This window comes from Macaca mulatta, chromosome 18 (assembly GCF_049350105.2).
Source record: "Macaca mulatta isolate MMU2019108-1 chromosome 18, T2T-MMU8v2.0, whole genome shotgun sequence".
NCBI lineage: Eukaryota > Metazoa > Chordata > Mammalia > Primates > Cercopithecidae > Macaca > Macaca mulatta.
Genome location: NC_133423.1, coordinates 45,975,243 through 45,988,085, shown reverse-complemented (window position 1 = coordinate 45,988,085; position 12,843 = coordinate 45,975,243). Strand labels below are relative to the sequence as shown.

The window sequence follows — 12,843 nt, the reverse complement described above, 5'->3', positions numbered from 1 at the left end:
ATCCCTTTGGGCATATCACTTTCTTTCTAGGCCCTTGGCATCCTCCATTGGACCGGGAACCAATAGACAGAGAGGGAGGAAAGTAGACCCATGGCAGACCTGGGGGCTAAGCCAAGCAATAGGCCTCTTGGGGTTGATCAGACTGGAGCAAAAGTGGTTAAACTGATATACCTGGAGTAGGTAAGGAACCCGGGAAGAAAGGCCTTTGAAGCTGGGTTCTGGGCAGATGGCCCACTTTCGTTTTCTTCATCTCTGATTTATCTGGTATGTAGTCAAGTAGTTAGCTCATGAAGTGTGCCCCAGACTCCCAGTATCCCCAGACTCTCAGTTCTGCCACTCAAGGTTCCCCACAATTTCCCCCCACCCTCATTTTTCCTGTATCACTTTCCCAAGCACCCTGCATCTGAGTGAGTCACAAAGGGTGCATTACCTAGTTGCACGAAATCCGAATTTCTCCCAGGCTGGAAAAGTTAATGTGGGCTATTGAGAGCCTCAGAAGATACAGGAAACAAGATTCTGAGCTGTATCGATGCAGAGGGGAGAGGAGACTTCCTGCGGGTCGTGTTGAGTAGAACGTGAAGTCTGTCTTTGAACGTGGGCCTCTTCTGGACTTACGTCTCCTTCCACGTGGGCGCAGGTCCCCCAGCTTGCTCCCTGAGGATCCAAGACTTGCTCTCTCCTTACTGCCATGCTTCTTCCCCCCGCACCGAGGTCTGGCTCTCTGCGCCTTCACAGATGGTGACTGTCCAGTTTGGCAATTTTAACTATGATCATGCCAAAAGGAGGGTAGATGTTGCAGGGAATTTGCATCATCACCTGGTGGGCCAAAAAGAGCCCTGGAAGTACTCCAGGTCACACCCCAGCCCTTTGCTCGTGTTCACGCTCCTCTTCTGAGCAGTTAGTTGGCCTCTGTGTGGACATCTGCAGTGATGAGGAACTTTGGGAGACAAAATAAATTCTGAGAAATGTCTTCCTTATGTTGACTCAAATCTGCCTACCAGAAAGACCTTCACCCTTTGACTACAGCTATTACCTGGCCCAGAGTTTCCTCTTCCCTGCTCATGCCCAGATTCTCCAACTGTTCCTAGTGTCAGATGACTCAAGTCCCTTCACAACCCTGCTGTCCATCATCAGAGTCCAGTTTATCAATGTCCATTTTAATGTGAGTTTCCCAAAATCAGTTCCAGTACCCAGGAGTTTCCTTCAACCTTTCCATCAGTTAAACCCTGTGAAATGCAAGGCCTAATGCCTTTCCTTTGGGGGATGTCCAAAGGCCCTGGGATTTGTCTTGCTACAGAAGCACCCAAGGGCCTGGAAACATTTGGCCTGCTCTATAGAGCCAGGGCTTGTCCTTGGCATTTACTGAGTCCAGGGAGGAGGCCTGGGGCTATTGGCCAAGCAGACTGCAATGTACCTGAGCAGTCTTGCTCACCTCAGCCATTCCTCGGCATCTCCCGCAGAAGAGATTCAAGCCTATTCCCCATGGAGGCCAGGAGCTGGTGCTCTGTATCTTGGTTACGGTCGTAGGCAGGAACAGGCTTATTCCTAGGGGAACTCAGGAGAGAGAGAGGATGGGGAGGAGAGATGGGACCACCAGGACCATGGCATGCTATTTCCATTCGGCGAACCCCCAGGCAGGTGGGTTCCTCTCTGGGAGTACCATGTGGAGACATGTATGGGTGTATCAGGACCCACGTGCTGGAGGGCGGTGACTCTGATGTGGCAGAGCAGGGGGATCGCACTGCAGCACTGGAACTCAGAAGGCCTGGACGGCAGCCCCAACTTGGCCATGACTACCCTAGAGCCCTCAGACATGCCACCCCAGATTTCCTGGCCTCCAGATCTTCATCTGTAGAATGAGGGCTGCGTGATCTCTGAACTTCATTTAGCTAGGATATTGCAGGACTCCATGAAGAACTATGCTTCTTTACTAGCTAATAACTTCATCCTTACCGGTTCTAAGATAAAGAACTCTTTCTTCCTCCTTTCCCTGCTTCTTCCTTCTTCACTCTCCTCTCTCCACCTCCTTCTATCTTTCTTTTCCTCTTTTCTCCAGTATTTCATTCTCCTCCCCTCTCAGAATATTTCTAATAATATTCCCTTCTAAGAACAAAGGGCATTTACTGCATGGTACCTGCTCTGAAAACCCTCACTTCACAACTTATTATTGGAGATAAAATTCATACACAGACAAAATGCCAAGTATACTGGCCTAAATGTCACAAGTCAGATGGAGAGGAGAATTTCATCCACCTGGGAAGGTCTTGGAAGGCTCCCAGGGGAGTTAACATCTGCCCAGGATAGTCAAGGTTGGACAGGGTGCAATGATCTGACAAAGCAGGGTGGTAGTGCCAGCGGACAGAGAATGGCTGTCGAGGACCCAGAGGCAGCAAGGCACCTGGGGGTCTGGGAGAGATGAGGAAGGTCAGATACAGCAGTGAGAGAGAGCAAGGCTGGGAGAGGGGGTTTGGGCAGGGAATGGAATGCTCAGAATTGTGCTTTAAGAAAGTTAACGTGGCAGCCATTTATTTGGAAGAGGGATTTCGAAGGTCAGCGCTGGTCCTTGTCTCTCCCTGCTTCCAGCCCACTTCAAATGCTGGGCATCACATCACAGCTCTGACGTGCCCATCTCAGGTCTGCTCTGTCCAGCTCTAGGACCCTGGCGGTGGTCACAACACTCTGAACACAAACATCTTCCCTGTGCTTTCTACTTTCTACTTAGCCTCCCCGTGAATAAGATGAGAGGCCTGGTCAGAAGCTGTCTGAGGCCGCTGCCAGCAAAGAGATTTCAGCAGGTGTGTGGAATCAGCAGCATCACTGCAGGCCACAAGTCCAGGAAACTAGGGCCTGGAGAAGTCCATGGGCCCGTTGAGGTCTGACTGTGAGGGGAAGTGCCCTGGCCTTTGGGACAGAGACCTTATACTGGGTGACCCTGCCTGGCTTTGAAGACTTCTTGGTAGTGATGCGCTCCCCACTGGCCTCTGCGGGCAGAGACCTGCTTTTCAAAAGGCCGGCTTTATTTGCTGCTTGTGTGGGCTTTTCAAAAAGGAGCCAGCGCTGAACCCCGGCTGAAGAGGCTGAGCCTTTCCAGCTCTGTGGCCGGCTGACCTGTCTTATTTCTCCATGCCCCTCCCTGGTGCCTTTGGAGAGGGAGTCTCTGGCCTTCCCCTCCTTTCTGACCATCAGGGCCCTGCCTCCAGTGTCCCCTCCCTGTTCTGCCCCAACTCTGGGGGAGAGTGAGGCTGACTCAGCTGAGCATGGCGGGAAACCTGACACCTGAGAGCTGGCCTCCGGGGAGCCCCAGAGAAGCCCAAGAGGGTTTGGATCCCATCCTACTCTCCCAGGATCCCACAGCCCTGGAGCAGGGACAGCTGGTTCTGGTCAGCTGGGGGGCCTGCAACAGGGACCCTGAACAGAACTGTGCTTTGAGTGCCCACCAGCAGAAGGCCATTGTCACTGGGGTGGCCCCGGGTGGGTGGCAGGCCAGGCCGAGATGTCAGGTGCCCTGTGGGGCCCTTCAGGCTGCCTGTTCTTCCCCTCCTTCAGCCCCCTTTTCCTTGGAGTACTGGAAGGCAGTGCCTCTCAGCCCTGGAGTCTTGAGGATGAAGCTTCACTTTTCTCCAGAGCAAGTCGTGGGGCTGGAGCATCAGGACCTCCAGCTCAGGATCGGCCTTCCCTGAAGAAGCCTTTGCTGCCTTCCGTGGTCCCCGGCATCTGACTTCTTGGCCTGGGGCTTTACTCCTGCCCAGGCCCAGCCCTCACTCCACTCCCCTCATCTGCTGGCCAGAGGAGCCCCCCGACTGCACCCAGTGTGTCCTCTTGGTGTCCTGGCCCTATTTCTGCACTGTCTTCCTCCCTGGGAGGCCCCCTGTCTTAGTCTGTTTTGGATGCTCTAACAGAAGGCCATAGGTTGGGAGCTTATGAACAACAGAAATGTACCACTCTCAATTCTGGAGGCTGGGCAGTCCAAGATCAAGGTGCTGGCAGATCTGGGGTCTGGTGAGGACCCGCCTCCTCATAGATGGCTTCTTTCCTCTGTGTTCTCACTGGTGGAAGCAGCAAGCCAGCTCTTTGGGGCCTCTTTTATAAGGGCACTAATCCTATTCATTGGGTTTTATCCCCACGACCTAATCACCTCCCAAAGGCCCTGCCTCCTAAATCCATCACCTTGGCAGTTAGGATTTGAACTTATGACTTTGGGGTGACACCAACATTCAGACCACAGCACTCTCTCACTGCTACCTTATTTCATCAAGCTTCCTAACTCCCTGTGCTCTGTCCCCTTCTGCCACATTTGACTTTCAGGAAACATCTTGGTTCAAATTTCTACTTTGTCACTTATCAGATGAGTGTCCCAGGCAAGACAGTGAGCCTTTTAGAGACTGGGGGACTTTGTCACTGTTATTGCCACCCACCTTCCCCACTGCTCTCTGCTTCTCCCTTTCCTTTCCCTCCTCCATGGGTTCTTCTGTCCTTTTATCCACCCACTATCCAGCAGCCAGCAGTCCACAGGCATTTGTGGGTCACCTGTAGTGTGTACCGTGTGTGCCAGGTGGGTGTCAGGTGAGCCCAGCACCTGTGGGTTCCCCCTGTCCCAGCTGTGCAAGGCTATCCTCAGCCCTGCACCCACCTCGCTTAGGCCCCCACCCCCTGCTTTATGGTACAGCTCCCGGCCAATTCTCAGGTGTGCTCACTGTCCGTATCAACTCCAGAATTCTAAGATGCACATTTTTCTTCTGAAATGAATATGTGTCTTACCACTGATGTGCTTATTTAATGTGGTGTTTGTCTGTTTCTAGGAGACCCTTCTTTCTCCCTACTCCCTAAAAATATTAATTAGCTCATAAAGGATCTTTCGACTGATGGCATTTTAGCCTGGGGAAATACGACAAATGCATAACGTAATCAGGGACATCTGGAGATTATTTTTTAACTTGAAGGAGTAACTCTAATGGGAAAAATTGCAGGTTTTCTACTAATGGGGTATTTGGGATGTCTGTTTTTCAGACATCACTGATCATTGACTTGTCATGGGCCTAGATATTCTATCCTGAGAGCTTCACTCCTTTGGTCTTAGGGACCAAACAGAGCAGCTGCTGCCTCGTACTGTTACAGATCACACATGATTTAGGGCTGAGGAGAGGCCCCCGAGGGCAAGGTGATGTTTCCACTTTCAGTTCCCTTCTCAGCAGGGTGTTGAGACCAAGAACCACTCTGGAGATGGAGACGGTGGAGGGAAGAAGCACAGCCTCCCAGAAGGGAAGTCAAAGGACCTTGCAGGTAGAAATGGCCTGGAATGTCACAGACAGCCAGATACCTGTGTCCACCTTCCTCTGGCTGCCACCTGGAGAGAAGGCATCTGCTCTCACTTCCCAGTGTGTCCGCTTGTAGGATGGTAGAAACCTCCCCAGGCTGGGGCAGTTGGTGCTCCTCCTCGTGAGCCTCCAGAGAATCCTGAAGGCTCCTTGGACAGAGTGGGTATCCTCGTGGCAGGAGGGGCTGCTGCGAGAGAGGCAGCTGCACGTTCGTGGCAGTGGGGGAGGCTCCACCAGGGCCCACCCGGGAGGGTGCTGGCCAGCCCCGCCTGACCTGGCCCTGCCATGCCACAGCATCAAAACCCAGAGCCTACCTGGCCCCACTTGTCATTCTCTTTCCCATTCCATTTCAAACCGGTCTGCCTTCAACCAGCCTCAAACCCACAGTCCCTTCGAGCCACGGCACTTCCCTCACTCCCCACAACAATCCGTCAGACAAGCAGGTATTTACTGGGTGCCAGCACCAAGCCAGGTGCGTGGGGATCCAGAAACAGCAAAGACATGAAGCCCAGCCGGGTGGGGGCGGCCAGTGTGAAGAGACAGCTCAAGGTAGCCACTGCCATGTGCCAAAGGAGTGGGAGAGAAGGGAGTTCTCAGAGCTCAGAGGAGGAAGGCATCCCTGGGGCTGGTGGGCAGGGTGGCATTTCTGGAGGAACTGAGAGGAGACACGGACCTTTTGAGATGGGAAAAGCAGCCAGGGAGATGGGAGCACAAGCTCTCCAGTGGGAATGTGCGAGAAGTGGTCCTCCTAATGAGTCTCCAGAGAAGGCTGAAGGCTCCTTGGTAGACTAGTGTGGACGGCTGGGGGAGGGCTTGGAGGGGTCTGTGGGAAACATGGAGAATGGAGCTTTAATACTAGGCCAAGGGGAAGCCAGGCGCAGTGGCTCACGCCTGTAATCCCAGCACTTTGGGAGGCTGAGGTGGGTGGATCATGAGGTCAGGAGATCGAGACCATCCTGGCCAACAAGGTGACACCCCGTCTCTACTAAGAATACAAAAATTAGCTGGGTGTGGTGGCGTTTGCCTGTAATCCCAGCTGCTCGGGAGGCTGAGGCAGGAGAATGGCTTGAACCCGGGAGGCGGAGATTGCAGTGAGCTGAGATCATGCCACTGCACTTCAGCCTGGTGACAGAGTGAGACTCCATCTCAAACAAAAACAAAAACAAACAAAACCAGGCCAAGGGGTTTGGATTTCACCAGGAAGCAGTGGTCGCTGCTCCACTCTATCAGTTAGGAAACTTGGCTGAAGTGCTTTGCTCTGTGTACGGAGCTGGCTTTTTTCCTACAGAGTTGCACTGTCCAAAATGAAAGTCACTCACCTCCAGTTGCTACTGGGCACTTGGAATGAGGCTAGGGCGAACTGACATGTGTTGTAACTACAAAATAGCCACCAGATTTTGAAGACATAGTATGAAAAGAAAAGAACGTAAAAAAGCTAAATAATGTTTTACATAGAATACATATTGAAATAACATTTCGGATATGATGAATTACAGAAACATATATTATTCAAATTAATTTCAACTGTTTCTTTTTACTTTTTAAAAGGTGACTACTAGGAAGTGTAAAATTCCCTACGTGGCCCACATTATAATTCTGTTGGACAGTGCTGGATGAGAGTCTTGACAATACCCATTTTCACCCCATTCTTTTCCTTTATAGTCATGCTTATCTTCTACTTCTCTTCTTTATCCCTCTGCAGTCCTCCCTTTTCTTGCCTCCCTTCCCTCTGTCACACTGGCAGTCTCCTTCCCTTTGTCCTGTGTCATGGTAGACCACGGAATGAGGGGAAGGGGGTCTGGCGCCGCTTGCTCTTGCTGCAGCTCCCGAACTCAGCAAAGCCAGAATCTATAAGGCAGAGAGGCCCTACTTATGGAAATGCTTGTGGGAATTAAAGTTCTAGATAATTCTTTTCTGGCTCACTTGCAGTCAAGCAGAAATTCTTTGGATTTTCATTTCTTTTCGCAAAGATTTATCTTAAAAAATTGATCAGTGGCATGCACATAATCTACAAGGCTGAATAGACTAGTATAAGACACATTGAGTCAAGCAGCTTCAGTCTGCCCTTTGCCCTCCACACCAGAGGCAAAATCCCTCAACTGCAGCTCACTTTTAACTCTTCTTCAGGCATTTCTTTCCTAAAGGACATAAATTACCAATCAAATTTACAACCAAAGATTAGATTTCTATTTGTCGATTTTTAAATTTCTAATATTGCCTATGTTATTCATATTGTGGAAGAAATGTCTTTTTCTGTTCTAATATAGCTTATTATTTGTTTTATTGTTAATATAGAAATGTTGTTTACTGTTGAGCCAAGTATAACATCATACAGGTAGTTACACTTTCTTACACAACTTTTTCTTTTCCTGGTCATAATAATTGCCTCATTTTCTTTTGATTGTTTTGTTTTCTATAGTATTTTTACAAATTCTTACCAAATTCTCTATCACATTGTAAAATTCCTTCAAATACTATTTTTTAAAATACTCTTTTTTTCCTTTTTTTTTTTTTTTATTGAGATGGGGTCTTGCTATCTTGTCCAGGCTGGTCTTGAACCCCTGACCTCAAGTGGTCCTCCCGCCTCAGCCTCCTAAGTAATCCCAAAGTGTTGGGATTATGGGTGTGAGCCACTGTGCAGTAATACTATTTTCCTGTGGCCATATTTGTCAGCAGTCGCATTGTTTCCAGTCCCCTCTCCTCTCCTCCAGATCCCCTCCCAGAGTCCCTCCTATTCCCCTGTGGAATGGCTGCAGAGGTCCCTGCGCAGCTGTGTGCTTGGGAAGCCTTCCACCTCTGTCGAGTGCAGCCCTGTTTTGTTGTTCCTCTTTCTTGGTTTATGTTAGTACCTTTTTGAGGAGTGTTGAGAAGCTTAATTTTTTTTTAGCTTATATATGTTTGAAAATGGCTTTATTCTATTCTCATACTTGATTAATGGTTTGGCTGGGCAGATAATTCTAGATTGGAAATCATCCTTCCCCCTCAATACCTTGAAGGCAGCTGCTCTATTGTTTTCAAGCTTCTGGATTCATTCATTCTTGAAAAATCTCAAGCTATTCTGATTTCTGACCTTCATGGGACCTGTTTGATTTTTCTCTGGAAGGCTTCAGAACCACCTCTTTGCTCCCGTTGTTTGGATACTTCATGGGGAGATGTCTTTCGGGCGGGTTCTTTCCCCCATCTATTTTGCTGGGCACTCAGAGGCCCTTTTCTATCTAGGAATGCAGACTTTCAGTTCTAGGAAACAGGCTTCGTAATTTTTTTCCTAATTTTCTCCCTATCATTTCCTCCATTCTTTCTCTCTTTCTAGTGAAATGTGGAATTTCTGACTGGTTCCTTCAACGTTTGCATCTTTTTTCCTCCCATTCCCCACTTCTTTGTCTTCTCATTCTGGTTTCTTGGAGTCCTCAGCTTTGTCTTCCAGTTGCCCTGTTGAATTTTATTTCATCTCATACATTTCTAATTTCCAAGAGATCTTTTTCTCGTTTTCTCATTGATCCTTCTACAAGAGCTTCTTGTTGTTGCATGGATCCAACATCTTATTTTCCTGAGTGTATGGATTATATTGTTTTGAAGTTAATTTTTTTTCTAGCCCTTGCATTAACTCTGTTCCTCTAGTTCATTTTTTTAAAATTATACTTTAAGTTCTGGGATACATGTGCAGAACGTGCAGGTTCATTACATAGGTATATATGTGCCATGGTGGTTTGCTGCACCCATCAATCCATCATCTACATTAGGTATTTCTCCTAATGCTCTCCCTCCTCTTGTCCCCTACCCCTCGACAGGCCGCGGTGTGTGATGTTCCCCTCCCTGTGTCCATGTGTTCTCATTGTTCAACTCCCACTTGAGAATATGTGGTGTTTGGTTTTCTGTTCCTGTGTTGGTTTGCTGAGAATGATGGTTTCCAGTTTCATCCATGTCCCTGCAAAGAACATGATACTCTGAGTTCATTTTTAAAAATTTGGTAGGTTCTCTTTCTCTTTTCACTTTGTAATCAAAAGGCTGATCACTCTTAGGCTATCTGTTCATGCCAAACAGTAGGTCACTAAAGCTGTCTAGAATGCCTGTGTGCCTTGAGGGTGAGAATGGACTTTTCAATGAATGGGCTTCATTATAGAGTGGCCAGTTGGGGACCCAGTGATTTAACTGGGGTGCTCTCAACCAGAAGTATCTGCAGAGCTCTTCCTGGGACCAATGATTTTCTTTAGAGGAGCATCCCCCAGTTTCACCCTCGGGCTGTGGAGGGTGCAGGGGAGGGGCACACGCTTGGGTAACAGTGTTTTTTGCACCAAGTGGTGGAAGAAGACAGGGATTCCAAAGTTTCATATACAGACTTTCACTTAATTCTGCTGTGTTTGTTAGCATGGTGCTGCACCCCTCCCCTCTTCTGCCTGGGGTCAATCCCCACTCCTACTGGAGCCTCTCTGGGAAGGAAATTCACTGCCCTGCATGAGAACGGGGAGGTGCCCTGGGCAGAACTGCTCCTTACACAGATTGCAATCAGTCTCCCTGTTCTCAGTTCTGCCCTTTCTCCTGCCTTCCAAAGTAGTCACTGCCTCCAATTCCTGACCCTTCCGGCACTGTGCGGCAAGACTTGTCCATTTCTTCTTGACCACTCCTTTGGTAGGTGCTTGGTCTTCAATTTCTCAGCTCTGCTAATTCCTCCATCTGCTTTCTTTTTCTTCCAAAAATTTGTTGACATCTGTTGCCTGCTGATGTCACCTCTCCTGTTCTCTGTCCTTGTCTGTTTATTGTCTCTTTATTCCTTTGTTCTCATTTTAGTGGGTATTAGGAGGAGCAGACATGTACTGAATCTGCCATGGTTAGCAGGAAGTTTTCTGTAAATCTTTCTGAAATGCCGGGTCTACTTCTTGGCCTCATTAAAGGCCTTCTTTGCCACCTACAGCTGGATTTTCGCTTAGAATTTGTAAGGCTTTCTTGTCATCAGGCTCAATTTTATTTAGAAAAGGACTAGAGCTCAAATTGAATGTAGCCTGAACCCAGCTTATACCTGGACACATTTGCTTTTAAATAAATGACAATGTTATAATAAATTATTTAGCTATTACTTAAATAAAAAAACTCTTTCGTGTGATCTGAGTCTTTTCTTTCCTTAAAACTGTATGCAAAACAACTTCTGGTTGTTTTTTCTCTGAGAATTAGGGCTCCATACGGATTGAGTCCTGGCTGGCCAGGCTTCAGTGAAGTTCAGAGCTTGGCTAAGCTGGACTAACTTTTCTCCATGTGGCATCTTTAAAAAGGCAGTAGGGTCAGTGAGCTTGCATAGGAGTCTAATTGAAAAGGCCAAGCTTTAGGAACCTTAAAACTTCTAAACAAGTACGTTAATTATAAAAAGGATGCTTATGTATTCATTAAAGGCACACTTCCCCCCTCCAACAGGTACACACACACAGCCTTTACCTGGCTGGGTTAAAGATGACCACACGCCTCTAACAGTGATGACCCTGCTGTGTCCTAATGCAGGTCTAGAGCTTCGTCAGCCCCAGGCTGCCCCTGGTGGGCACAAGGGTCAGTGTGGTGACTGCTCGTGCTGGTCGTCATGGAGATGTCTCTGCCCTTGCCTTCCAGGTGCCCCCTTTCAAAGGTCTCAGCATCCTCACGCTACCTCCTGCCGCCACTTCCACCTGGGCCCCCCGCAGCCGCAGCAGCTCGCTCCCGACTTCCCGCTGGCCCACCCCGTGCAGTCGCAGCCAGGCCTCAGCGCCCACATGGCCCCGGCCCACCAGCACAGCGGCGCCCTGCACCAGTCGCTGACCCCGCTGCCCACCCTGCAGTTCCAGGACGTCACAGGTCCCTCCTTCCTACCTCAGGCCCTGCACCAGCAATACCTCCTGCAGCAGCAGCTCCTGGAAGCCCAGCACCGCAGGCTCGTCTCGCACCCCAGGTTGGTGCTGCCTGGGGCGGAGGTGGGGACCCGGGTGGGGCTCGGTGAGAGGGCAGGGCCAGGGCGAGGGCGTGGGCGTGGCCCGGTGTGGCAGAGACGGGGGCGGGGCTACAGGCTGCTGGACTCCTGGCTTCTCTCCCTGGTTTGGCTGACAGTCACCAAGTGGGTGTCTGTAGGAAGTAGCTGTTGTTTCAGAGGCGTTCATTTCAGGCAGTGAGCACTGTCCTGACCTGACATGGGCTCCCTCAGAAGCCAGTGTGTGTCCCCATTGCGTCACCCAGGTGCAGGGTCGGGGACTGGGTAACTGGTGTTCCATGATCCTCACAGTGGACGCCTGCATGGTATGGGAGGAAATTTGTCTAGGGAACCGCTCATGTCCCCTCCAGCTTTATGACTGCCTGATTCTAACACCCAAGAACCCTAAAGGATACCAAAAGGAAATGACTGGTTCCAGGAATGGCTGGTTCCCGCCCTCAAGAGCTCTCAAGAACCCACGGTCTAGATAGAGTCTGGCTACATATTAATACCTAGGAAACAAGCAGGGAGTCAAATTAGACAATCCTCATCAAATAGGTCTGGAGTAGCTGTGGGGCCCTGGGTGAGTCACTGTGCCTCTCTGAGTCCCAACTGTCAGGAGAAAGAGTTGGATAGTCAGTGGATCTCAAACTTTTTGGTCTCAGGACTCTTTTCCACTCTTGCAAATTAATGAAGACTACAAAGAGCTTCTGTTTATGTGGGTTTTGACTACTGATGTTTACCATATTAAAAATGAAAACTAAAAAGTTTTAAATATTTATTAATTCTCTTAAAAATAACAAATTCATGTTATATTTTATATATGTTATATTATATATCTATTTTAAATATAATAATATATTTTTATGAAAAATAACCACTATATATAAATTTAGTGAGAAGAATGACTTTTTAAAAACATATTTGCAAATCTCTTTAATGTGTGGCTTAATAGAAGGCAGCTGTGTTCTTATGTCTGCTTCTACATTCAATCTTGCAGAATCTGTGTCATGTGGTATCTGCAAAACTTCTCTGTTCATTTGTGACAGAATGAGAGTGAAAAGGCAAATAGCCTTATAGTATTATTAGGAAAATAGTTTTGACCTCTTGAGCCACCTGAAAGGGTTGCAGGGACTCCCAAGGATGCTCGGAGCACACTTTGAGAAATGCTGGACTAGATCATCTCTAAGGCCCTAGGATGCTTGAGATAGAAGGTGAGTGTTGTAGGAGATCAGAAGGAGAAGAGGTCACCATGATCTGGGATGTTCAAGGAGGCCTTCCTGGAGGAGGAAGGCTTTGACCTGTGCCATGAAAGCTGGGAAGAGTATTGAAAAAGGGTTGAGGAGAGGAGAAGAGCATGATGGGAGTAGAGGGGTGCATCGAGCCTGCAGGAGGCAAGTCTGTGTGTCTTGAAGATGGCCCACCAAGGACAGTGAAAAGGAGAAGGGCGAAGAGGCAGAGAGCGTGGGTGGAGGCAGGTAGTCTGCCGCAGACACACCAAGGGAGAGACCTCCACACAGCGGGCAGCCTGGAGACAGCCAGAGTTCCTGAGGTGCAGCCTGCTGTTCATCTGGGAAGCTTCCTTGGAGTTTGCCAAGAGTGGTG

The 12,843-nt window shown here is 48.9% G+C and overlaps 1 protein-coding gene across 2 annotated transcripts in view; it reads left to right on the top strand.

Annotated features, from left to right (window-relative positions):
• The window catches only part of ARK2C (arkadia (RNF111) C-terminal like ring finger ubiquitin ligase 2C), a 126,909-nt gene that overhangs the window by 87,976 nt on the left and 26,090 nt on the right, over nucleotides 1-12,843 (top strand). Inside the window, exons 1-2 of one of the 2 annotated variants that reach the window (XM_077975536.1) lie at nucleotides 9,622-9,941; nucleotides 10,908-11,223. In XM_077975536.1, the coding sequence (XP_077831662.1) occupies nucleotides 11,048-11,223 (176 nt within the window). In that variant the 5' untranslated portion in view covers nucleotides 9,622-9,941; nucleotides 10,908-11,047. Of the gene's footprint in view, nucleotides 1-9,621; nucleotides 9,942-10,907; nucleotides 11,224-12,843 lie in introns of those variants that run through there. The other variant, XM_015121868.3, reaches the window with a different exon arrangement.